Source organism: Oncorhynchus gorbuscha, linkage group LG01, assembly GCF_021184085.1.
Source record: "Oncorhynchus gorbuscha isolate QuinsamMale2020 ecotype Even-year linkage group LG01, OgorEven_v1.0, whole genome shotgun sequence".
Classification (NCBI taxonomy): domain Eukaryota; kingdom Metazoa; phylum Chordata; class Actinopteri; order Salmoniformes; family Salmonidae; genus Oncorhynchus; species Oncorhynchus gorbuscha.
The window spans coordinates 18482125-18508631 of NC_060173.1; the positions used below are offsets into that span (position 1 = coordinate 18482125).

Genomic DNA, 26507 nt, shown 5'->3' on the forward strand with positions numbered 1-26507 from the left:
GATTGAATCCCAGAGCTGAGAAGGTACAAATCTGTCGTTCTGCCCCTGAACAAGGTAGTTAACCCACTGTTCCTAGGCCGTTATTGAAAATAAGAATGTGTTCTTAACTGACTTGCCTGGCTAAATAAAGGTAAAAAAAAAAATAAGACTCCGGCGTCCAAAAATACAGATTTCCGATAGTTATGAAAACCTGAAATCGGCCCTAATTAATTGGCCATTCTGATTAATCGGTCGACCTCTAGTCCAAACAGTCTTATTCAATTTCAATTCCATAACCTGAAGATTGTTGAAATTTTAATGAATTTCAACATAAATAATCCACTTCATGAGTGTGTGTTCTAACATGAAAATGTATGCTGTCTTAGATTTCATTATACCTGCAGAGTACTGATAATCAGATGTTGAACTCATTTACAAAGGAGAAGTTATGACTGCTTGCATTTACTGTCATCTAGTATCTTGTTGTTGTGCAGAGAGGAGACTGACTAGTTTACTTCATGCTCAACTTCAATTATTTGCATCACCTTCTGGGCGTTTTACTTCACATAGTGGGTAATTTTAGCATGAAGGGAAGATCAGATAACATTCTATTTATATTTACACACTACCTCAGGATCCAAAGGAATCCTTTACCATTTGAATATTCAAGGCTCGTTCGTACATGATTACAGAGTGTCAAACAGAGTTATGAGGGATAAGGTCCCACTGCAAAGTCAGAGGCAACATCCCTGCTGGCCTCCAGCCAGCTGCATAATAGGACAGAAAATGTGGAATTTATCAGGCATGCAGCCTGGCACCCTCTATCTCTCTCTCGCTGTCTCTGTCTCTCTCTGTTTGTGTGTGTATTTGTTCACTCTGTCTCCATCTCTCTCCCCCCTCTTCCTCCACAGCACTAGAATACCACAACCTCAATACATCCACTGCCACCAAGCACTACTGGGTGATCACAGGTAATTAAATGTGTCATTGATTTTCACTAACTGCTAGTTAGTTAATGCTTTGCTCTAATGCTGTTTCCCCCCAACATATCAGTTTTCCCCCAACATATCTGAGCTCCTCTTTCCCCTCTGAATGCTATTGCTGCATTATTTAGAGATTCCGGACATCTGCTTCTGAAAGATCATATCGGATCAGAGCTCAGTGTGAAGGAGGCTTTCTTTTGTGAGAGATCTCTAAATTAGCTTTAGCCTCTCCCTGTACCTTTCTGCTACTGTCATGATGAGACCACAGTGTGCCAAGGTCAGCCTGACAATATAATGGGACTTACAGGTTTTAAATTGAGGGATGAATAACCATACCTCTTTGTCCTCCACTGTCCCTATCCCACCTCTTCATCTCCTCTCTTGTCCTCCACTGTCCCTATCCCACCTCTTCATCTCCTCTCTTGTCCTCCACTGTCCCTATCCCACCTCTTCATCTCCTCTCTTGTCCTCCACTGTCCCTATCCCACCTCTTCATCTCCTCTCTTGTCCTCCACTGTCCCTATCCCACCTCTTCATCTCCTCTCTTGTCCTCCACTGTCCCTATCCCACCTCTTCATCTCCTCTCTTGTCCTCTTACCTCTCTCTCTCTCTCTCTCTCTCTCTCTCTCTCTCTCTCTCTCTCTCTCTCTCTCTCTCTCTCTCTCTCTCTCTCTCTCTCTCTCTCTCTCTCTCTGTGTGTGTGTACTCCACTGCTCTGCAGTAATTCAGGATGTTGACAGCTCATCTCTGGAGAGGAATTATCAGAGCTTTGCTAGTTTAATGGAGCAGCGGCTGGCTGAGCTGTTTTTGGTGGCTGGGCGTCAGGGGAGCCAGGGGAGCCGCTTTAGAAGGGCCACCACTGTTGGGGACTACACCGTCCAGGTGAGGTGGGCACACACACGGGTTGCATGCTCACTCCCCGATAAACAACCTCTGTTTTATGTTGACTTGCCAGAGTTTCACAATTTTTTGAAGACCCACAGAATTTCTATTCTCTCGTTTCTGTTTTTTCCACAGATGAATTGTTTTATGTAAAGTCACAGATGATCAGGTTTTATGAGGGGGAGAGAGCTCATGTAATGGATGTTGATCTCTTCCATTTAACACCCCCCTGCTTTATGGCAAAGCTTTAATCACAGCCCTTGATGAAACCGTTATGATGTATTATGGACATAAAACATTTGATCTATAATAAAATCAGATTATTTCCACTGATTCATATTAATCCCACGTGTGGTCCCGGAGTGCTGTTATTTTCAAGTGTTTTCAAGTGTTTGCCCCTTCAGATAACATCAGTCTTATTATTGTAATAGCAATATGACAGCAATATGACAGCACTGAATCCACCAATTTGTGTTGCTCTTGTTTAGATGGTTGGTATTCGTCGGCTCCCCGGGCCAAAGAATCCTGCCGAAATGACCTACTATGCCCAACTGAACGGTGCCCCCATAACTGGCACCACTGCAGCCAAGACTCTCAGTACCTTGGATTCCCAAACCATGGCTCTAACCCTGGGCTACTTTATCCAGCGCCAAGCCGATCGTAGGTTTTCTCCACATCTTTACCAAACAGCTGTAACATTATGATCTTAGATGACGTGTATAGAACTAACCTTTTCAGTCAGTCACACAGATGGATGCACACAAGTAATTGCAGTATATTTTTGTTTTGCTCAAACTGAAACACATATACAGTGAGTGCACAAAACATTAAGAACACCTGCTCTTTCCATGACATAGACTGACCAGGTGAAAGCTATGATCCCTTATTGATATCACTTGTTAAATCCACTTCAATCAGTGTAGATGAAATGGAGGAGACAGGGTGGTGTACAGTATGTGTGCCATTCAGAGGGTGAATCTTCAGTTTTCCGTTTGTATTAATAATGGTCCACCACTGAAAAGACATACAGCCATCTTGACACAACCGTGGGAAACATTGGAGTCAACATGGGCCAGCTTCACTGTGGAAAGCTTTGGACACCTTGTAGAGTCCACGGTGGGGGGCTGCAACTCAATATTAGGAAGGTGTCCTTAATGTTTTGTCAACTCAGTGTATCTGTCTCATAGACTGTTGAATAGCTAAGTGCCTCAATAATGACGTAATGATTGCAAACAATAACACATATTGATAGATGGTGTGGATGGGTGGTGTATCTATTTTATCTCCATGATTTCCGACAGCTGTGGTAAAGGTCCCGCCGGCCAATCTGTGGATCATGGCCGTGCTGACGCCTGTTGCCCTGGTGATGGTTGTTGTTGTCATGGTCACCGCCATCCTGTGCAAGAGGAACAGGGTCATCTTCAAGACGGGCGCTTTCAGGAGCTTCAAAACACGCTCTAAGGTGAACTTTACATATCTCTTAACATCTTAATGTGCAATTCAGGGAAATGTCACATCTGGGCAAGTCTTGGCACTTTATCTTGTGTTCGCTCAATTACTTATAGCCAATGGTGATGGATGCTCAATGAGCATTATGGGGGCGAAATGAGAATCCAGATGGTTAATGTGCTGGAATCGAATCATCAGCTAAATGTCCCTTTAATTGTCTTCTTGTTTAGACGTCCTATCGGAGGGAGGGCAGTTATCACCACCAGGTATTGACTGAGTGTTATTGTCAGTAAATGCATGTGGCTGTGCTTGGGAGAGGACATCCCTCCTTTGTTGGCAGTGCCTAGAGGAAATCAATGGGATGGAGGGGTCTCACCAGGGCTCACCATCTATGATCAATGGGCCATTCTATACATCCCTGTTCCTTCCAAATGCATAGTAATGACTCTTATCCACCAGGCGTCTTCTCATCCAGTCTCATCTCATACCAGCTAGTGGTTTCATGGTGGAATCCAAGCCATCAGTAATGTTGTTACTGGATTAAATATGGTGCCATTTTGATTCTTGGAGATAATGTGGAGGAGCATAAACAAGATCCCCCTACCCTAAACATTTCAGATTCATCATGTACCCCGTCGTTTCACAACATGCTCTCATGAAGCAGCAGAGAAAGTTGGCTGATTTTAGTGTTATTTCTCAACGTCATTCCATCATCACTCCCCCCAGAGAGACAGATGTACTAAGGCATATTTTTGGATGGGATACGAGGAGCACTAGCTCCAGCTTATGTTGTAGGACAAGGTCAGAGATACACATGATTAGTACAAATAGGATAGTAGGATAGAACTTCTCTCCCAGAAACAAGGCCTGTTTCTATTAGCATAGTGTCTGCTTACTGTATTTACATTTCAGAGTGCAGTGCTTCAAGGTTTGTAAAACTGTTGGTAAACATTAAATGTCACTGGGTTGTTTTGAATGTGACATAAATGATTTAAAGCGTTGCTAAATTGGGAGATTCACGCATGGCGCTGTAAGGCCAATTGTTCGGTCTTTCCCTTTCTGACCAGAGATGTGGCACGCATGGCGCTGTAAGGCCAATTGTTCAGTCTTTCCCTTTCTGACCAGAGATGTGGCACGCATGGCGCTGTAAGGCCAATTGTTCAGTCTTTCCCTTTCTGACCAGAGATGTGGCACGCATGCGCAACTACTGAGATAAATATTCTTAGAATGATTTGGTTTATGAATAGCTTGTGGCGATATGCTAAAGGACGTGGTAAATGTGTTGAGTTGAAATCTTTGGCTCCACTACTCCACTGCACATATTTGCAGTTTGTTGCAGTGTAATGTGTTGGTGTCCAAACGTTCTGGGAATGAAGACAGAATATCAAGCAGAGCCTAACCCACTAGGGAGATAGTGGGCTTCATGAACCTCTAGTCCACAGCACACAATTATCCATCAAAGTGGGACAACAACGTCAAGCTGCAAATCAATGGCATGGCTTCAGTCTGCATGTGTGCTTTTGCAGGAAATATGTGAATCTATTTCATTGCTCTCCAAATTCACTATGTGGTATAGTCCATCATGTGTCTTCATTTTGAAAGTTTGTGCAATAAAGAGAAAATCATATCAATCATAATTTAGTTGTTCAGAAAGGTTCTACCATGCGTTAGTTTTCTTTTTACACGTGGGTTTTATCAAACCTGTCCCCCTCTGTCCTGTGACTCCATCAGTACACTGAATGAGCCCAAGTCAAAACACAGAATCCGTTTTTGGGCGATTCCACGCCAGTAGGAGCAGAAAATATTTTGGGTAACCCAGATTGTTCTGGCAATTCTCACATAGAAACTTCATTCGGAGGAAGAATTTTTGGCATGTTTTTTGTACCACCATTTCTTTATTTGTTTTATCATGATGAACGTGGACCTATACATGCCTCCTGTTAGTCCCTATGACCTGTAAACCGTGCATGATACAGGCAACATCTTGATGTCATTATACTCCCTATCTTCTTAAACATGGAGTACGTCTTGATTCTGAAATATAAACATTTCACATGAATTTATTCCACATTAAACATATTCATATTAATATCTCAACATGACCCCTATTAATTTAGCTTATTTTAAGACATATTGTTTGGAACAATATACTCTACAAGTACATCACATTTCCAGAGTGAGCTCTCTGCTAATTCGGAAGGTATGATCTATTTTATGAACACCACCAATACAGTGAATGGAAACGGGAACTCCCTCTGCTTGTGACTTGCAGAATGTGCAATCCCAAAGGAGTGCTGTGATTGGTTAATGACCTATAACGTCAATATCTATGTATAAAATCATTAAAAGGACCAGAGAGTCACTCTGGAAATTTGACCTGTTTAAAGAGTATTTTGTTACAAACAAAATGTCAGAAATAAGCTAAATCAAGAAGGGTAGTTTTGTGATATTGATATTTGTAATATTGAATAAATGAAGAATCTAGACATACTCCATATTTTAGAGCACACTATAAGGAGTATAATAATATAAATGGCACCAAGATGTTGTCTGTATCATGTACGGTTCACAGATCATAGGGTCTTACAGAAGGCACCACCCTAGAACAGTAGGTCTGAAAAGGGCCTAAAATGACCACTTTATCATGATTTTCTTTTTAATTTTTTCCAAATAAGTTTCAACGTGAGAATTGCCAGAACAATCTGAGATATAAAAAATATTTTCCGCTCCTTCTGGTGTGGAAATCCATCACAGAGTAGACTTGTGCAGAGTCCTGGACCAACTCCTTGTCTTTATCAGACTGGGCAGTTGAAAGGTGACCATTTAGAAAGTCAACGGAATCAAGTGGACAGAGAGGCCTGCCTCTTGCCAGTGAAACATATCTGTGTTGAGCTCAGCCTTTAAGGTTCATCTGTTGAAACATTCCCCTCTGTGAATGTCCAATATGATGAAGCCATAGTGTCTCTATACATGACTTCTGCCAGACTCACTGTTGTGAAATATCACTAACCTCAGGATGAGGTGAAGATGACTGCCTGGTACAGTGTATCGATTTCTCTCCTATTTAGCTGTGTGCTGCAACTATGTGTCATAATACACTTGATGTCACTGAGACTATTTAATTATTAAAGCTGTGTGCAGTTATGTTTTCCCTTCGTATCCACACATGCACTCAAGTAGAAATACATTGAATATAATGTATTTATGTATTTAGTTTTCCAAAAATAATATCTGCACTGTGATGCTCCTTTTTGCTGTTTTACAAACCTGAGAGGCTTCATGAAATTAGAGTAATTTGGTTATACAAAGGAACTGCCTAGACCTTGCAGACATAAAAAAATATATAAATCATGAACCAATGACATTTTTCATGTCTTTCCTCCAATACATCTCAACTTCAAAGGTGCCATTAGATGCTTCGTTTAACATTTAGTAGAATCCCAGCATCCCAAAACAGAGCTCACCGAGCCGACTGCTCATTTACCTTGTCTGTAAATGAAATGTCATTCTCCTAAAGCACTCCTTTACTTCACCATATATCATCGTAAACCCTTTCCCAACCTTCTCTACCCCAGCCTGTGCAGGGATTTGACTATGCCAAGAAGCATATGGGCCATCAGCAAGGTGAGGAGACCATCTCTGTTACCAAGGAGACGCTGGTCCTGGGCCTCCCGGTGAGAGATGCCCCATTGTCATTGGACAGGAAGGTGCACCAGGATGGGACCACTTCTAAAAGAGCCCCTTCTGCTGACATCATCCACAAAGGGTAAGAAGAACGCCGATTGAAATAGAAACCGAATTATAGGATCTCTATGAAGATTGATCCCTGTTTACTATAGATTACCAGACAACATTTGGATTTGTTTGTGCCAATACTTTAAGTCAAGGAAAATTCACAATAAGTATTACAGTCTTGGACAGATTGCATAGAATCTGCTTAAATCTGCTCATGTTGACTGGCTTACAGTTTGCCTTGGTGTTGCCAATTGCCCGATTCGTAGCCGCCTATCACTCAGTTTAGGCAATAGAAAGCTAAAATGTTGTTACAAAACATGAGTCATGAATGTGTTATTGTCGTGCCACAAAAGGGATAGAGCCTGCTGTCTTTCCTCTAGTCTAGAAGACAAAGCCAAGCTTTTGCTGCTGTTTTGAGCCATCTTTTCTTTGAATTTCCCACGCATTAAAATTCTCATTTTAACACAGACATTCACAGATCACCAAAGCCTTGATTTTCTATTTTATTGACCCAGCCCAAGACATCAGTCATTGTCTTAAAGCTGTCAAATGTGTCATGCAGGTGAAAGAGGACCCAAAAGCGACTTAACAGAAACAGAGTTTATTTAAGTCCAAACAGGGAATAACAGAAATCCTCTAGTCTGTAGAGGGGAATAACTGGAGAAGCGGCCACAGACTGCAGGTCGCTCGGGTGGGCGCAGGCCGTTTTGCTCACACGCAGCATCTGATGAAGGCAAAAACACGACAGGACAGGGCGATACACAATCACAGCAAAAACACGACAGGACAGGGCGAAACGCAATCACAGCATGGTGAATACTAAACAAGGAACCGACGGGACAGGAACGGAACACAAAGGAATAAATAGGGACTCTAATCAGGGGAAAGGATCGGGAACAGGTGTGGGAAGACTAAATGATGATTAGGGGAATAGGAACAGCTGGGAGCAGGAACGGAACGATAGAGAGAAGAGAGAGCGAGAGAGTGAGAGAGGGAGGGGGAGAGAGAGGGATAGAAGGAGGGAAAGAACCAAATAAGACCAGCAGAGGGAAACGAATAGAATGGGGAGCACAGGGACAAGACATGATAATAAATGACAAACATGACAGTACCCCCCACTCACCGAGCGCCTCCTGGCGCACTCGAGGAGGAATCCTGGCGGCAACGGAGGAAATCATCGATGAGTGAACGGTCCAGCACGTCCCGAGACGGAACCCAACTCCTCTCCTCAGGACCGTAACCCTCCCAATCCACTAAGTATTGGTGACCCCGTCCCCGAGAACGCATGTCCATGATCTTATGTACCTTGTAAATAGGTGCGCTCTCGACAAGGACGGGAGGGGGAGGGAAGACGAACGGGGGTGCAAGAAAGGGCTTAACACAGGAGACATGGAAGACAGGATGGACGCGACGAAGATGTCGCTCAGCGAGGATTGACCTGCCTGGGAGACACGGAACGGACCAATGAACCGCGGAGTCAACTTACGAGATTTTTGCGGGCCGCAACAATACCTTGGACTCTTAATCCTGCGTTTTTTGGCGGCTCTCACAGTCTTCCCCGCAGACAAAGGCAGACCGGTTGAAGCCTAAGGCGATGTGAGACCATGGTCGAGAAGGAATGGGGAGCGGTCTGAACGACCGGCAGGAGGAGAGTTACCACTTAGTCTGCGCGCAGTCCGAACAAGCAGCCACGAAACGGCGCGTGTCACGCTTGAGTCGGCCACCAAAAGCGCTGGCGAATAGACGCAAGAGTGCCTCGAACACCGGGATGACCAGCTAACTTGGCAGAGTGAGCCCACTGAAGAACAGCCAGACGAGTGGAAACAGGAACGAAAAGGAGGTTACTAGGACAAGCGCGCGGCGACGCAGTGTGCGTGAGTGCTTGCTTAACCTGTCTTTCAATTCCCCAGACTGTTAACCCGACAACACGCCCATAAGGAAGAATCCCCTCGGGATCAGTAGAAGCCACAGAAGAACTAAACAGACGGGATAAGGCATCAGGCTTGGTGTTCTTGCTACCCGGACGGTAAGAAATCACAAACTCGGATTGACGGGCATTAAGTCGTTTGGCAGAACGGATGTACTCAAGGTTCTTATGGTCTGTCCAAACGACAAAAGGAACAACCACTGTCGCCATTCGCCTAGGGCTAGTGGATGGCGATTCACGACCCACATCATAGTTGCGCTCAGATGGCGACAGGCGATGAGAAAAATAAAAGGATGAACCTTATCTCAGACTGGAAGCGCTGGGATAGAATGGCTCCCACGCCTGAGAACCTCGACAATGAATTGTCTAGTGAAAGTAACGAGGATAGGAGCGGACGTAAAACGTTCGAAGATCAAAAGCTCCCTGGGCGGAACCGGACCACTAAAACACGTGACAGAAGTAAGAGCTGTGAGAGGAGCAGCAACTTGACCGAAATTAGAATGAAACGCTAGAAATTAGCGAAACCTGCGCTGCAACTCGACACGTGACCTTGAACGGGCCAATCACTGACAGCTTGGTTAGCGGAATCCATCTGATGCCTTCAGCGGAAATAACGGAACCGAGAAAAGTAACGGAGGAGACATGAAAAGAGCACTTCTCAGCCTTTACGTAGAGACAATTCTCTAAAAGGCGCTGTAGAACACGGAACGTGCTGAACATGAATCTCGAGTGACGGAGAAAAAATCAGGATATCGTCAAGATAGACAAAAACAAAGATGTTCAGCATGTCTCTCAGAACATCATTAACTAATGCCTGAAAAACAGCTGGGCATGGAGAGAGACATACTCAAAATGCCCTAACGGTGTTAAACGCCGTTTTCCACTAAGATGGTAAGCGTTACGAAGGTCCAACTTAGTAAAGACCTGGCTCCCTGCAGAACTCGAAGGCTGATGACATAAGAGAGATAACGATTCTTAACCGTTATGTCATTCAGCCCTCGATAATCCACGCAGGGGCGCAGAGTACCGTCCTTCTTCTTAACAAAAGAACCCCGCCCCGGCCGGAGAAGAAGGCACTATGGTAGGACACAGACAAATAATCCTCGAGAGCCTTACGGGAGCCGACAGAGGTATAGTCATGAGGAGGAGTGGTCCCCGGAAGGAGATCAATACTACAATCATACGTGAGGAGGAAGGGAGTTGTAAAGACCGTGAAGATCATGATATTCCTCCGGCTCCTGTCAAATCACCTCCTGAGAAGTAGGGACAGAAGAAACGGAGGGATGGCAGACATTAAACACTTCACATGACAAGAAACGTTCCAGGATAGGATAAATTACTAGACCAATTAATAGAAGGATTATGACATACTAGCCAGGGATGACCCAAAACAACAGGTGTAAACGGTGAACGGAAAATCAAAAAGAAATAGTCTCACTGTGGTTACCAGATACTGTGAGAGTTAAAGGTAGTGTCTCAAATTTGATACTGGGAAGATGACTACCATCTAAGGCAAACATGGGCGTAGGCTTGTCTAACGGTCTGAAAGGAATGTTATGTTTCCGAACCCATGCTTCGTCCATGAAACAACCCTCAGCCCCAGAGTCAATCAAGGCACTGCATGACCCGAACCGGTCCAGCGTAGATGGACCGACATAGTAGTAAAGATCTAGATGAAGAGACCTGAGTAGTAGCGCTCACCAGTAGCCCTCCGCTTACTGATGGGCTCTGGCCTCTTACTGGACATGAATTAACAAAATGTCCAGCAACTCCGCATAGTTGGTGATCCTCCGTTCCCTCTCCTTAGTCGAGATGCGAATCCCTCCCAGCTGCATGGGCTCAGTCTCAAAGCCAGAGGAGGGAGATGGTTGCTGCAGAGCAGGGAAACACCGTTGATGCGAGCTCTCTTCCACGAGCCCGGTGACGAAGATCTACCCGTCGTTCTATGCGGATGGCGAGAGCAATCAAAGAGTCCACATCTGAAGGAACCTCCCGGGAGAGAATCTCATCCTAACCACTGCGTGGTCCCTCCAGAAAACGAGCGAGAGCGCCGGCTCGTTCCACTCACTAGAGGCAGCAAGAGTGCGAAACTCAATAGAATAATCCGTTATGGACCGTTCACCTTGGCATAAGGAAGCCAGGGCCCTACCTCCCCACCAAAAACTGAACGGTCAAAAACCCGAATAAAAGTTCTGGAATTTGTTAGAGCAATCAGCCCTTGCCTCCCAGATAGCTGTGCCCCATTCTGAACCAGTAAGGAGTGAAATGACTGGGCTCTCTCTCTAGAGTATGTGTTGGGTTGGAGAGAGAACACAATCTCACACTGCGTGAGAAAGGAGCGGCACTCAGTGGGCTGCCCGGAGTAGCAAGGTGGGTTATTAACCCTAGGTTCTGGAGGCTCGGCAGGCCAGGAAGTAACAGGTGGCACGAGACGTAGACTCTGGAACTGTCCAGAGAGGTCGGAAACCTGAGCGGCCAGGTTCTCCACGGCATGGCGAGCAGCAGACAATTCCTGCTCGTGTCTGCCGAGCATGGCTCCTTGGATCTTGAAAGTGTAACGAGCGTCTGAAGTCGCTGGGTCCATTCCTTGGCGGTTCCTTCTGTCATGCAGGTGAAAGAGGACACGACTTAACAGAAACAGAGTTTATTTAAGTCAAACAGGGAATAACAGAAATCCTCTAGTCTGTAGAGGGGAATAACTGGAGAAGCACAGACTGCAGTGGTGGGCGCAGGCCGTAAAGAGACACCTGCTCAACGCAGCATCTGATGAAGGCAAAAAACACGACAGGACAGGGCGATACACAATCACAGCAAAAACACGACAGGACAGGGCGAAACGCAATCACAGCATGGTGAATACTAAACAAGGAACCGAGGGACAGGAACGGAACACAAAGGAATAAATAGGGACTCTAATCAGGGGAAAGGATCGGGAACAGGTGTGGGAAGACTAAATGATGATTAGGGGAATAGGAACAGCTGGGAAGGAACACTGGAGAAGAGAGAGCGAGAGAGTGAGAGAGGGAGGGGGAGAGACCAAATAAGACCAGCAGAGGGAAACGAATAGAATGGGGAGCACAGGGACAAGACATGATAATAAATGACAAACATGACAAAATGTAGTAGATCTCCACTATCTTTAGCTGATTTAGACCCACTTGGGTTTTTTAATATTTACTGCTGCCAAGCTGGAGGTGTGACACAAGTCTGCTACAATGATCATTGGGTTTTGAAGGCACTGCAGTGTAGACCTGGGTTCAGATAGCATTGGAAATATCTCCAATGCTTTGAGTATTTGCTCTCTAGCCTGCCTGGAGTACCAGATTTTTTTTTGGGGGGGGAGTTTTTTAACTATTCTATTGGTCCTTTAAACCCAGTCAAGCTCAATCAAACACCAATAAAGTATTATTTTAAATATTATGTGAACCCAGGTCTTCTGCAGCGGCTGCTATTCCAGTCACTCTTTGGATGGACCGCAGGGCTCATTCAGACTGGGATTAGCAAGGCTTCAAAAGGCTACAAAACACACAGCTGTGCAGTGTGATGATTAAAGCATAAAATGCCTTTGAAAAGGTGCTGAGAATAATAATTGGTAAAACAAGCAGGCGGTAAACACACATAGTGGTGTAAAGTGAATAGAGGCTGAACACTGGGCATGAAGAGAGACATAGTGGTGTAAAGTGAATAGAGGCTGAACACTGGGCATGGAGAGAGACATAGTGGTGTAAAGTGAATAGAGGCTGAACACTGGGCATGGAGAGAGACATAGTGGTGTAAAGTGAATAGAGGCTGAACACGGCATGAAGAGAGACATAGTGGTGTAAAGTGAATATAGGCTGAACACTGGGCATGGAGAGAGACATAGTGGTGTAAAGTGAATATAGGCTGAACACTGGGCATGGAGAGAGACATAGTGGTGTAAAGTGAATAGAGGCTGAACACTGGGCATGGAGAGAGACATAGTGGTGTAAAGTGAATAGAGGCTGAACACGGCATGAAGAGAGACATAGTGGTGTAAAGTGAATAGAGGCTGAACACTGGGCATGAAGAGAGACATAGTGGTGTAAAGTGAATAGAGGCTGAACACTGGGCATGGAGAGAGACATAGTGGTGTAAAGTGAATAGAGGCTGAACACTGGACATGGAGAGAGACATAGTGGTGTAAAGTGAATAGAGGCTGAACACTGGGCATGGAGAGAGACATAGTGGTGTAAAGTGAAGAGGCTGAACACTGGACATGGAGAGAGACATAGTGGTGTAAAGTGAATAGAGGCTGAACACTGGGCATGGAGAGAGACATAGTGGTGTAAAGTGAATAGAGGCTGAACACGGCATGGAGAGAGACATAGTGGTGTAAAGTGAAGAGGCTGAACACTGGGCATGGAGAGAGACATAGTGGTGTAAAGTGAATAGAGGCTGAACACTGGACATGGAGAGAGACATAGTGGTGTAAAGTGAATAGAGGCTGAACACTGGACATGGAGAGAGACATAGTGGTGTAAAGTGAATAGAGGCTGAACACTGGGCATGAAGAGAGACATAGTGGTGTAAAGTGAATAGAGGCTGAACACTGGACATGGAGAGAGACATAGTGGTGTAAAGTGAATAGAGGCTGAACACTGGGCATGGAGAGAGACAGTGGTGTAAAGTGAAGAGACTTAACACTGGGCATGGAGAGAGACATAGTGGTGTAAAGTGAATAGAGGCTGAACACTGGGCATGGAGAGAGACATAGTGGTGTAAAGTGAATAGAGGCTGAACACTGGACATGGAGAGAGACATAGTGGTGTAAAGTGAATAGAGGCTGAACACTGGGCATGGAGAGAGACATAGTGGTGTAAAGTGAATAGAGGCTGAACACTGGACATGGAGAGAGACATAGTGGTGTAAAGTGAATAGAGTCTGAACACTGGGCATGGAGAGAGACATAGTGGTGTAAAGTGAAGAGGCTGAACACTGGACATGGAGAGAGACATAGTGGTGTAAAGTGAATAGAGGCTGAACACTGGGCATGGAGAGAGACAGTGGTGTAAAGTGAAGAGGCTTAACACTGGGCATGGAGAGAGACATAGTGGTGTAAAGTGAATAGAGGCTGAACACTGGGCATGGAGAGAGACATAGTGGTGTAATCTGAAAAGAGGCTGAACACGGCATGGAGAGAGACATAGTGGTGTAAAGTGAATAGAGGCTGAACACTGGGCATGGAGAGAGACATAGTGGTGTAAAGTGAATAGAGGCTGAACACGGCATGAAGAGAGACATAGTGGTGTAAAGTGAATAGAGGCTGAACACTGGGCATAGAGAGAGACATAGTGGTGTAAAGTGAATAGAGGCTGAACACGGCATGAAGAGAGACATAGTGGTGTAAAGTGAATAGAGGCTGAACACGGCATGGAGAGCGACATAGTGGTGTAAAGTGAATAGAGGCTGAACACTGGGCATGGAGAGAGACATAGCGGTGTAAAGTGAATAGAGACTGAACACTGGGCATGGAGAGAGACATGGTGGTGTAAAGTGAATAGAGAATGAAAACTGGGAATGGAGAGAGACATAGTGGTGTAAAGTGAATAGAGACTGAACACTGGGCATGGAGAGAGACATGGTGGTGTAAAGTGAATAGAGAATGAAAACTGGGAATGGAGAGAGACATAGTGGTGTAAAGTGAATAGAGACTGAACACTGGGCATGGAGAGAGACATAGTGGTGTAAAGTGAATAGAGGCTGAACACTGGGCATGAAGAGAGACATAGTGGTGTAAAGTGAAGAGGCTGAACACTGGGCATGGAGAGAGACATAGTGGTGTAAAGTGAATAGAGACTGAACACTGGGCATGGAGAGAGACATAGTGGTGTAAAGTGAATAGAGACTGAACACTGGGCATGGAGAGAGACATAGTGGTGTAAAGTGAATAGAGGCTGAACACTGGGCATGAAGAGAGACATAGTGGTGTAAAGTGAAGAGGCTGAACACTGGGCATGGAGAGAGACATAGTGGTGTAAAGTGAATATAGGCTGAACACTGGGCATGGAGAGAGACATAGTGGTGTAAAGTGAATAGAGGCTGAACACTGGGCATGGAGAGAGACATAGTGGTGTAAAGTGAATAGAGGCTGAACACTGGGCATGGAGAGAGACATAGTGGTGTAAAGTGAATAGAGGCTGAACACTGGGCATGGAGAGAGACATAGTGGTGTAAAGTGAAGAGGCTGAACACTGGGCATGGAGGGAGACATAGTGGTGTAAAGTGAATAGCAGCTGAACACTGAGCATGGAGTGAGTGAGCTACACAGCCTGGAGAGATCCTTCCAGGGCTATGTTTGATTCAGTGTTCCTCTGGGCTCAGGTTGACAGGAATACATGCATCCTCAATCTGTTCTCTTTCTCTCCCCCTCCCTCTCCCTCTGTCTCTCTCTTCCCTCTCTCTGTCTGACCATGTATCACAGGAGTAGAACTGTACCTCATTATAGAAGCCTCATGATTGCGAATGCTGATTCCATTTAGTATTTCTGAATGCATTACACCCTTAAAATAATCTAATCTTGTTTAACCCAGAAGTAAAATCACGTATTTGGTCAGATGCTCGATTATGTTTATGTAGTCTGTCCATGAGGGATTAATAATAATCTGATACAAACATTCTGAAGAGCAATGTCGATATGAGCTGACATAATGGGTGTGTGTGTTCCTCACTGTCTTATCTGACATAAGATCAGGCTCCTGTGTTAGTCACTTGTGTCAGTCTGTTGGTTACACCTGAAAAGGGGAGGGTAGTTTGACATTAAGATAGTATCTCCCACTGTTCCAGCCTGTGGCCTTGTTGTGAAGCACATAGCTTTAGAACGAACACAGCCTTTATCTGTGTCTCTGTCACCAGGGTTGAAGAGTGACATGTTATATGTAATCCCATTGCAAAAAAACTAACTGTAATGCGTCACCATGAAAAAATATTGCAATCAGATTACAGGTACTTTTGAAAAACTAGATGATTATGTTTTGTGAAAAAAGACATGACACCTTCTCTGTTGTCTCAATGACATTCAATTCATCATTGAAAAAAGGTGCCGGTTTAATTTTGTTCCACCTGATCGAGTCTGAAACCACTATGACGAAGCACCAAATGCGTTTAAAGGATTATTTTTGTTGTCTTCTAATGCTGTAATCTAAAAGTAACATTACTGAGTTTGGTTAATCCAAAAGTTGTTACTGATTACACATTTTGGGCAGATAACTATGGTAACTTTAATGGATTATGTTTAAAAAGTAACCTACCAACCCTGTCTGTCACATACTGCAGTCAGATTTCACAGGTTAGAACTGGCCAGGGGGCGGTGTGATAGCAGCATTACCCTTGGATAATACTGTATGCACAAAGCTTACCACTGCCTGCCTCTGTTGCTATGGTTACCTGCGGCAGGTTGCCAAGTGAGGACGGCTCAGTTACAAGCAATGAATCCGGGAAACTCAACACGGGCAAGAGCTCGATGGTACGGAGGCCTGCAGTACAGAACAGCGCCAAGGAGGATCTACTACACAAGAGGAACGGTGAGAGAGAGGAGAGAGGCCATACTCCGGCTACTGTACTGCTGAGAGGCCATACTCCGGCTACTGCTGCTTGTCCCTACTGCTGCCCACCACAATATTGTGTCCTCACACAGGCTTGGTACACCATACGGCCATTAGAGAGAGCTAATGAATTGTAAATGAAAATAAGCACTTACTGTATATGCAGGGATGCATGCAGTGCACACACACAGTATGCACCATGGAAACACACAGACACATACACACACACAAGCATCTTTCTATTTCCCTCCTATCTAACTGCAGTAGCTGTAACACTCAGGCAGGCTGAGTGGGGATGTGAGGAAGGGTCTGATGAATGATAAAAGGATGATGCAGTGGCAGCCACTGAAAGTCCTCATTGTTCTTGAACTTCAGATATTTACTTACTGGATGAATCAAATGAAAGGTGACAGTCTGGTAGACTTGCATTTTTACACAATGTTTCCATTGTTATTTGGAAGTTGTCTATGATGATTGATATGCCTTAATATCTCAGGGTTAGATTACACACTGCATTACAGTAAGCGTCTCAATTTCAGAAATTATGTTGAGACAATGTCCAGTCAATATTGTTACTGTGGCATCTAGAAAGCTTCCATTTTCAACCGTCTAGCAATGGTTACCCAACATTTATTGGTGAGATGTATTATAACCTAGGATACATATTAACGTATTATAACGTAGTATACATATTAACGTATTATAACGTAGTATACATATTAACGTATTATAACGTAGTATACATATTAACGTATTATAACGTATTATATTAACGTATTATACATAGTATACATATTAACGTATTATAACGTATTATAACGTAGTATACATATTAACGTATTATAACGTAGTATACATATTAACGTATTATAACGTAGTATACATATTAACGTATTATAACGTAGTATACATATTAACGTATTATAACGTAGTATACATATTAACGTATTATAACGTAGTATACATATTAACGTATTATAACGTAGTATACATATTAACGTATTATAACGTAGTATACATATTAACGTAGTATACATATTACGTATTATAACGTAGTATACATATTAACGTATTATAACGTAGTATATATTAACGTATTATAACGTAGTATACATATTAACGTATTATAACGTAGTATACATATTAACGTATTATAACGTAGTATACATATTAACGTATTATAACGTAGTATACATATTAACGTATTATAACGTAGTATACATATTAACGTATTATAACGTAGTAGTATACGTATTATAACGTAGTATACATATTAACGTATTATAACGTAGTATACATATTAACGTATTATAACGTAGTATACATATTAACGTATTATAACGTAGTATACATATTAACGTATTATAACGTAGTATACATATTAACGTATTATAACGTAGTATACATATTAACGTATTATAACGTAGTATACATATTAACGTATTATAACGTAGTATACATATTAACGTATTATAATGTAGTATACATATTAACGTATTATAACGTAGTATACATATTAACGTATTATAATGTAGTATACATATTAACGTATTATAATGTAGTATACATATTAACGTATTATAACGGTGAATTCCTCGGGGGAAGTAGAAAATGAGTGATTGTATTATTTCCCTCTCAAGACGTACATTTAGAATGCCATTTACTTTCCCTTGGGTATAAGCCATCTCCTATATTTTCTAGTTTTCATACATTAATAATTTCCCCACGTCTACAGTATATGCAGAGTAATCTGAGCACTGACGCAGTTAACCTAGAACAACATCTGCTCTGTTTGATTGGTGCTGATGAGAGACACCATTAACCCCGCTGTAGCCAACCGCCATATGACGTCAGTGAAGTGCTCACAGCAGTATCAGTCATAGCTGGGCTAGCTAGCGCTGTGCTAATTAGCAATGTCCTCTCATCCCAGCAGATCCCTATGAGGACCACACTGGCTCACTGCGACTCATCACCATCAAGCCAATGGCGGCCCAGCCCACATACTCCTACCCATCCTCCTCCAGTCACAGCCAGGACTCAGTCGTCCTCAATGGGGAGGTGAGACACCACCCCCAGGCTGCTGGTTACATTGTGTCTGCCAGATGAAGATTCTAAAGATGAATGTTCTGGATGTGTACTGTAAAAGCAGTGTAGAAGTGGAACTATATTTCTGCAGACATCTAAGGGTTTGGGCCAATGGGAAGTAGGAATGGATTTGGAACCGATTGTTTCTTTATAGAGAAGAGGGACCTCAGTAGATACCTTACCACGTTTACTTCAAATACCAAGTAATGTCAAACTAGAATCAATACTAATGTAATACAAATTACTTCGTCTACAGGCAAATGTGGGGCTCAAGCAGAAGTCCGACATCGAACACTACAGGAACAAACAACGGCAGAAAGCCAACAGAAAAGGCTACTGTGATTTCCCTGTTACAGACAATGGCATCCACCCATTCAACCCCAGAGAGAGGCACAGCAGGCATGAGAATGCCAAGGAGCCAATGACTGCTGAGGAGAAGAGGGCATCCTATGCAGGATGCCACATCAGGAGGTGGGGGAGCAGACAGACAAATGCCTCTTTTTGCATCCACATTATGTAATATGCCAAGAGACATACAGGAAGAATTGCTTTCATGTTTGAGTGGGTGTTCAGTGGGTGTTCAGTGGGTGTTCAGTGGGTGTTTAGTGAGTGTTTAGTGGGTGTTCAGTGGGTGTTCAGTGGGTGTTTAGTGGGTGTTTAGTGGGTGTTCAGTGGTTGTTCAGTGGGTGTTTAGTGGGTGTTCAGTGGGTGTTCAGTGGGTGTTCAGTGGGTGTTCAGTGGGTGTTCAGTGGGTGTTCAGTGAGTGTTCAGTGGGTGTTTAGTGGGTGTTTAGTGGGTGTTTAGTGGGTGTTTAGTGGGTGTTTAGTGGGTGTTCAGTGGGTGTTCAGTGGGTGTTCAGTGGGTGTTCAGTGGGTGTTCAATGTAAACAGATCCACTGGTTTAAAAGTGACTTTTCAGAATGCCTACATGTACTGGTGACTACAACACCGGGACATCGTTAATGTGACAAAATCTTTTGCAGGGGGATGCCAAGCATCAAGTTTGTTTACAATCATATAACAACTTATGTATTGAACACTAGTCACTTTAATAATGTTTATGTACTGTTTCCCCCACTTTATATGTACACCGTATATACTGTATTCTAGTCCAATGCTCATCATATGTACAGTTGAAGTCGGAAGTTTACATACACTTTAGCCAAATACATTTAAATTCAGTTTTTCACAATTCCTGACATTTAATTCTCATAAGAATTCCCTGTTTTAGGTCAGTTAGGATCACCACTTTATTTTAAGAATGTGAAATGTCAGAATAATAGTAGCGAGAGTAATTTATTTCTGATTTGATTTCTTTCCTCACATTCCCAGTGGGTCAGAAGTTTTTGGTAGTATTTGGTAGCATTGCCTTTAAATTGTTTAACTTCTGTCAAATGTTTCGGATAGCCTTCCACAATCTTCCCACAATAAGTGGGGTGAATTTTGACCCATTCCTCCTGACAAAGCTGGTGTAACTGAGTCAGGTTTGTAGGCCTCCTTGCTCGCTCACACTTTTTCAGTTCTGCCCACAAATGTTCAAATGGATTGAGGTCAGGGCTTTGTGATGGCCCCTCCAATACCTTGGCTTTGTTGTCCTTGAGCCATTTTGACACAAATTTGCTTAGTGTCATTGTCCATTTGGAAGACCCATTTGCGACCAAGCTTTAACTGATGTCTTGAGATGTTGCCTCAATATATCCACATCATTTTCCTACATCATGGTGCCATCGATTTTGTGAAGTGCACCAGTCCCTCCTGCAGCAAAGCACCCCCAGAACATAATGCGGCCACCCCCGTGATTCACGGTTGGGATGATGTTCTTTGGCTTGCAAGCCTCCCTTTTTTCCTCCAAACATAACGATGGTCATTATTGCCAAACAGTTCTATTTTTGTTTCATCAGACCAGAGGACATTTCTCCAAAAAGTACAATCTTTGTCCCCACGTGCTGTTGTAAACTGTATTCTGGCTTTTTAATGGCAGTTTTGGAGCAGTGGGTTCTTCCTTGCTGAGAAGCCTTTCAGGTTATGTCGATATAGGACTCGTTTTACTGTGGATATAGATACTTTTTTACTGTTTCCTTCAGCATCTTCACAAGGTCCTTTGCTGTTGTTCTGGGATTGATTTGCACTTTTTGCACCAAAGTACATTCATCTCTTGGGGACAGAATGTGTCTCCTTCCTCAGCGGTATGACGGCTGCGTGGTCCCATGGTATATATACTTGCGTACCATTGTTTGTACAGATGAACATGGTACCTTCATGTGTTTGGAAATTGCTCCCAAGAATGAACCAGACTTGTGGAGGTCTACAAAAAAAAATCTGAGGTCTTGGCTGATTTCTTTTGATTCTTCCATGATGCCAAGCAAAAATGACAAGAGTTTGAAGGTAGGCCTTGAAATACATCCACAGGCACACCTCCAATTGACTCAAATTATGTCAATTAGCCTATCAGAGGCTTATAAAGCCATGACATAATTATCTGGAATTTTTCAAGATGTTTAAAGGCACAGTCATAGTGTATGTACACTTCTGATCCACTGGAATTGTGATACAGTGAATTATAAGTGGAATAATCTGTCTGTAAACAATTGTTGGAAAAATGACTTGTATCATGCACAAAGCAGATGTCTTAACCAACTTGCCAAAACTATAGTTTGTTAACAAGAAATTTGTGGAGTGGTTGAAAAATGAGTTTTAATGACTCCAACCCAAGTGTATGCAAACTTCCGACTATCGACTTCCAACTGTAACTTATTTTAGTATTTTTCTGGATGATGTGTATTGTATTGTTGGATATTGGTGCACTGTTGGAAACATCTGAAAATCTGTGTACGCGACCAATCAACTTTGATTTGATTTGAAATACACATTTGAAATGTCTGAAATATTCCTGTGATGGTGCAAACCTATGCTGCAGAGCAGGGCCATTTTTACTGATGATGATGATGATGGAGATTGTCATGATGATGGCAACTATGATATCCCTATTTCAGGCATCCCCCATCTAGAGAGCCAGCCTACTGGAGCCGTCAGTCCCTGGCTGCCAGCAGCCCTGGCCCCGTGGAGACCGAGATGGACCTGCTGGTCCTCAGGGAGAGATCTAGAAGAGGGATCCGCAACAGCGGCTATGACGTGAGGCCTCACTGAGTATCACTGCTGAACATTGTCCATTTTAAGACATCCATGAGATGTAAAACAGGGATGGTCAATTCCAGTCCTCACGGGCCGGAGTGGTGACACACATCCCCCCCACACATTTCCCATCCCTAGCAAACACAGCTGATTAAACTCATTGCATAAGCTAAAGATCATGATTAATTGATTATTGGAGTCAGTTGTATTAGTAGCTGGGGCAAAAGTGTGACACTAATTAGGCCGCCGAGGACTGGAGTTACGCATCCCTGTCCTGAAATGTACACCATACTACTGGAGTCACTGCATGGGCAAAAGGGGTTGAGCATAGATACGTTCTGATACTGGGGTGCAATAACCTAAGGAAAACCCTCGAACAAAGCCTGTCCCAAAATGCCTATCTCTCCCAATCCTTATTCTAAGCTCTATGGCTCAAATGAAGAGGATTACCTTCATCCAAACTTTAAAACCTCCATCTAGCACAGCGATGGAGCTCGTTCTTAGAGCTATCATTTTATGCTGCATGCACAGGCACTACATTGCTGAATGTCAGTGAACGTGAACATGATTATAGCCTGTTCAGTGATTCAGATGTGAAATTCGATACCAGTTAATATACTGAAGAAAAATGTATACGCAACCATTTCAAAGATTTTACTGAGTTACAGTAATATAAATCCAATTTATTTATAAAGCCCTTCTTACATCAGCTGATATCTCAAAGTGCTGTACTGAAACCCAGCCCCAAACCCCAAACAGCAAGCAATGCAGGTGTAGAAGCAATATAAGGCCATCAGTCAATTGAAATAAATAAATTAGGCCCTAACCTATGGCTTTCACATGATTGGGCAGGGGTGCCCCCCAGTGGGTGGGGTGGGGGACACTGGAGAGCCAGGCCCAGCCAATCAGAAATAGTTTTCCCCCACAAAAGGGCTTTATTACAGACATAAATATTCCTCAGCATTTCTTGCAGTCAGCATGCCAATTGCATGCTCCCTCAACACTTGAGACATCTGTGGCATTGTGTTGTATGACAAAACTGCACATTTTAAAGTGTCCTTTTATTGTCCCCAGAACAAGGTGCACCTGTGTAATGACCATGCTGTTTCTTGATATCCCACACCTGTCAGGTGGATGGATTATCTTTGCAAAGGAGAAAAGCTGACTAACAGGGATGTAAACTAATTTGTGTGAAAATTGAGAGAAATATGTTTTTTGTGCTTATGGAAAATGTCTGGGATTTGTTATTTCAGCTCATGAAACATGGGGATCAACACTTTACATTTATATTTTTGTTCAGTGTAGCTCTGAATGTGCTGAGCCTTTAAATTGCAAATGGATAACCCTGTGTGTGTGTGTTTGTGTGTGTCCGCCTTCCTGTGTGTCAGGTGGAGCCGCTTGAGGAGACCAACGTGGACCGACTGATGAGCTCCCTGGGTTATGGTGGAAGCCATCAGGTCAAGGGTCTCTCAGACTCGTCCACTCTGAGCTCTCAGCCTTCCATCGGTGAGGTTCGTCAGCAGATGCAGCTCCTGCTGGGTAATGCCTTTGGGCTGGCCCCAGATGAGGCCCTGCCCTCCAACCACCACCACCCCCACATTCACCCCCACCTCCACAGTTCCTACAACCCCAGTCACACCAGCCCCTACTCCGAGGGAGTGACCAGTGCCCCTGGCACCATGAACCACCCATGTGGAGGAGGCCGCCAGCATGGGTCTGCCTACGGGCCGGAAATACACCAGTGTAGCTTACCCAAGCCTGTGAGTGCATTGATTAGATCATGCAATAAAGCAACAACAAAAAATGTGTATGTTTACGGTGGTGTTTTAAACATAAATCCTGAATGCTATTGTAGAACATCCACATAATAAGATGGTATCTGTATAGGACATTATGTTTAAACACCCACACACTGATTGAACTGTGTCTGTTTGTTGTGTTTGGTGCTGCAGGGCTTCAGGTTCACTCAACTTCCTGACATGTGCGTTGGACCTCCGCCCACTCTGATCCCCTCCAGACCTGGACCCCCTCCCGGGACCTCAATGAGGCGGTACGAAGCTCCCTCCTCTTCCCTTCAAGCTGTTAGAAAGACAGTAAACGGATGCAAATAACATTCATTCCAATATATGCACATCCACACAGTGCTAAACATACTCAACCTACTACACTGAACAACAATCTAAATGCAAAATGCAACAATTCAAAGATTTTACTGAGTTACAGTTCATATAAGGAAATCAGTCAATTGAAATGAATTTATTTGGCCCTAATCTATGGATTTCACATGACTGGGAATACAGATATGCATCTGTTGGTCACAGATGTCTGAAAAAAGTAGGGGCGTGGATCAGAAAACCAGTCAGTATCTGGTGTGACCACATTTTGCCTCATGAAGTGCGACACATCTCCTTCACATATAATTGATCAGGGTGTTGATTATGGCCTGTGGAATGTTGTCCCACTCCTCTTCAATGGCTGTGCGAAGTTGCTGGATATTGACGGGAACTGGAACACGCTGTCGTACACTTCGATCCAGCGTATCCCAAAGATGCTCAATGGGTGACATGTCTGGTGAGTATTCAGGCCATGGAAGAACTGGGACATTTTCAGCTTCCAGGAATTGTGAACAGATCCTTGCAATATGGGACAGCGAATCATCATGTTGAAACATGAGGTGATGGCAGCAGATGAATGGCACGATAATGGGCCTCGGGATCTTGTCACGGTATCTCTGTGCATTCAAATTGCCATTGATGAAATGCAATTGTGTTTGTTGTCCGTAGCTTATACCTGCCAATACCATAACCCCACCGCCCCCATGGGGCACTCTGTTCACAACGTTGACATCAGCAAACCACTCGCCCACACAATACCATACACACGTCTGCCATCTGACCGGTACAGTTGAAACCGGGATTCATCAGTGAAGAGCATACTTCTCCAGCATGCCAGTGCGATTGAAGGTGAGCATTTGCCCACTGAATTCGGTTATGACGCCAGTCAGCTACACTGAGATAGAAGTTTGGCACAAACTGTCAAAAACGTTGGTTATGCAAACCCACAGTTTCATCAGCAGTCAGGATGGCTGGTGTCAGATGATCCCGCAGGTGAAGAAGCCGGGTGTGGAGGTCCTAGGCTAGCGTAGTTAAGCATGGTCTACGGTTGTGAGGCCGGTTGAAAGTACTGCCAAATCCTCTAAAACAATGTTGGAGGCGGCTAATGGTAGAGAAATGCACATTCAATTCTCTGGCAACAGCTCTGGTGGACGTTCCTGCAGTCAGCACGCCAATTGCACATTCCCTCAAAACTTGAGACATCTGTGGCATTGTGTTGTGTGACAAAACTGAACATTTTAGTGGCCTTTTATTGTCCCCAGTGCAGGGTGCAGCTGTGCAATGAATATTGCTGTTTAATCAGATTCTTGATATGCCACACCTGTCAGGTGAATGGATTATCTTGGAAGGAGAAATGCTCACTGACGGGGATGTAAATACATTTGTGAACCAAATTTAAGAGAAATAAGCTTTTTGTGCGTATGGAAAATGACTGGGATTCTATTTCAGCTCATGAAGCATGGGACCAAAACGTTATTTATTTATTTTTATTTCACCTTTATTTAACCAGGTGGGCTAGTTGAGAACAAGTTCTCATTTGCAACTGCGACCTGGCCAAGATAAAGCATAGCAGTGTGAACAGACAACACAGAGTTACACATGGAGTAAACAATTAACAAGTCAATAACACAGTAGAAAAAAAGGGGAGTCTATATACAATGTGTGCAAAGGGCATGAGGAGGTAGGTGAATAATTACAATTTTGCAGATTAACACTGGAGTGATAAATGATCAGATAATCATGTACAGGTAGAGATATTGGTGTGCAAAAGAGCAGAAAAGTAAATAAATAAAAACTGTGGGGATGAGGTAGGTGAAAATGGGTGGGCTATTTACCAATAGACTATGTACAGCTGCAGCGATCGTTTAGCTGCTCATATAGCTGATGTTTGAAGTTGGTGAGGGAGATAAAAGTCTCCAACTTCAGCGATTTTTGCAATTCGGTCCAGTCACAGGCAGCAGAGTACTGGAACGAAAGGTGGCCGAATGAGGTGTTGGCTTTAGGGATGATCAGTGAGATACACCTGCTGGAGCGCGTGCTACGGATGGGTGTTGCCATCGTGACCAGTGAACTGAGATAAGGCGGAGCTTTACCTAGCATGGCCTTGTAGATGACCTGGAGCCAGTGGGTCTGGCGACGAATATGTAGCGAGGGCCAGCCGACTAGAGCATACAAGTCACAGTGGTGGGTGGTATAAGGTGCTTTAATGACAAAACGGATGGCACTGTGATAAACTGCATCCAGTTTGCTGAGTAGAGTGTTGGAAGCAATTTTGTAGATGACATCGCCGAAGTCGAGGATCGGAAGGATAGTCCGTTTTACTAGAGTAAGCTTGGCAGCGTGAGTGAAGGAGGCTTTGTTGCGGAATAGAAAGCCGACTCTTGATTTGATTTTCGATTGGAGATGTTTGATATGAGTCTGGAAGGAGAGTTTGCAGTCTAGCCAGACACCTAGGTACTTATAGATGTCCACATATTCAAGGTCGGAACCATCCAGGGTGGTGATGCTAGTCGGGCATGCGGGTGCAGGCAGCGATCGGTTGAAAAGCATGCATTTGGTTTTACTAGCGTTTAAGAGCAGTTGGAGGCCACGGAAGGAGTGTTGTATGGCATTGAAGCTCGTTTGGAGGTTAGATAGCACAGTGTCCAATGACGGGCCGA

At 43.8% G+C, this 26507-nt stretch overlaps 1 protein-coding gene across 6 annotated transcripts in view; it reads left to right on the forward strand.

The window, feature by feature from the left end:
* Positions 1-26507, forward strand: part of LOC124034127 (UPF0606 protein KIAA1549L-like) — a 55848-nt gene that overhangs the window by 17854 nt on the left and 11487 nt on the right. For 3 of the 6 annotated variants that reach the window (XM_046346912.1, XM_046346887.1, XM_046346929.1), the window contains exons 8-20: positions 891-950; positions 1684-1844; positions 2333-2504; positions 3146-3306; positions 3524-3559; positions 6869-7059; positions 16369-16496; positions 18448-18575; positions 18859-19073; positions 21595-21733; positions 22808-22813; positions 23122-23493; positions 23686-23783. In XM_046346912.1, the coding sequence (XP_046202868.1) occupies positions 891-950; positions 1684-1844; positions 2333-2504; positions 3146-3306; positions 3524-3559; positions 6869-7059; positions 16369-16496; positions 18448-18575; positions 18859-19073; positions 21595-21733; positions 22808-22813; positions 23122-23493; positions 23686-23783 (1867 nt within the window). The remainder of the gene's footprint in view (positions 1-890; positions 951-1683; positions 1845-2332; positions 2505-3145; positions 3307-3523; positions 3560-6868; positions 7060-16368; positions 16497-18447; positions 18576-18858; positions 19074-21594; positions 21734-22807; positions 22814-23121; positions 23494-23685; positions 23784-26507) is intronic. The other 3 variants (XM_046346896.1, XM_046346904.1, XM_046346922.1) reach the window with 3 other exon arrangements.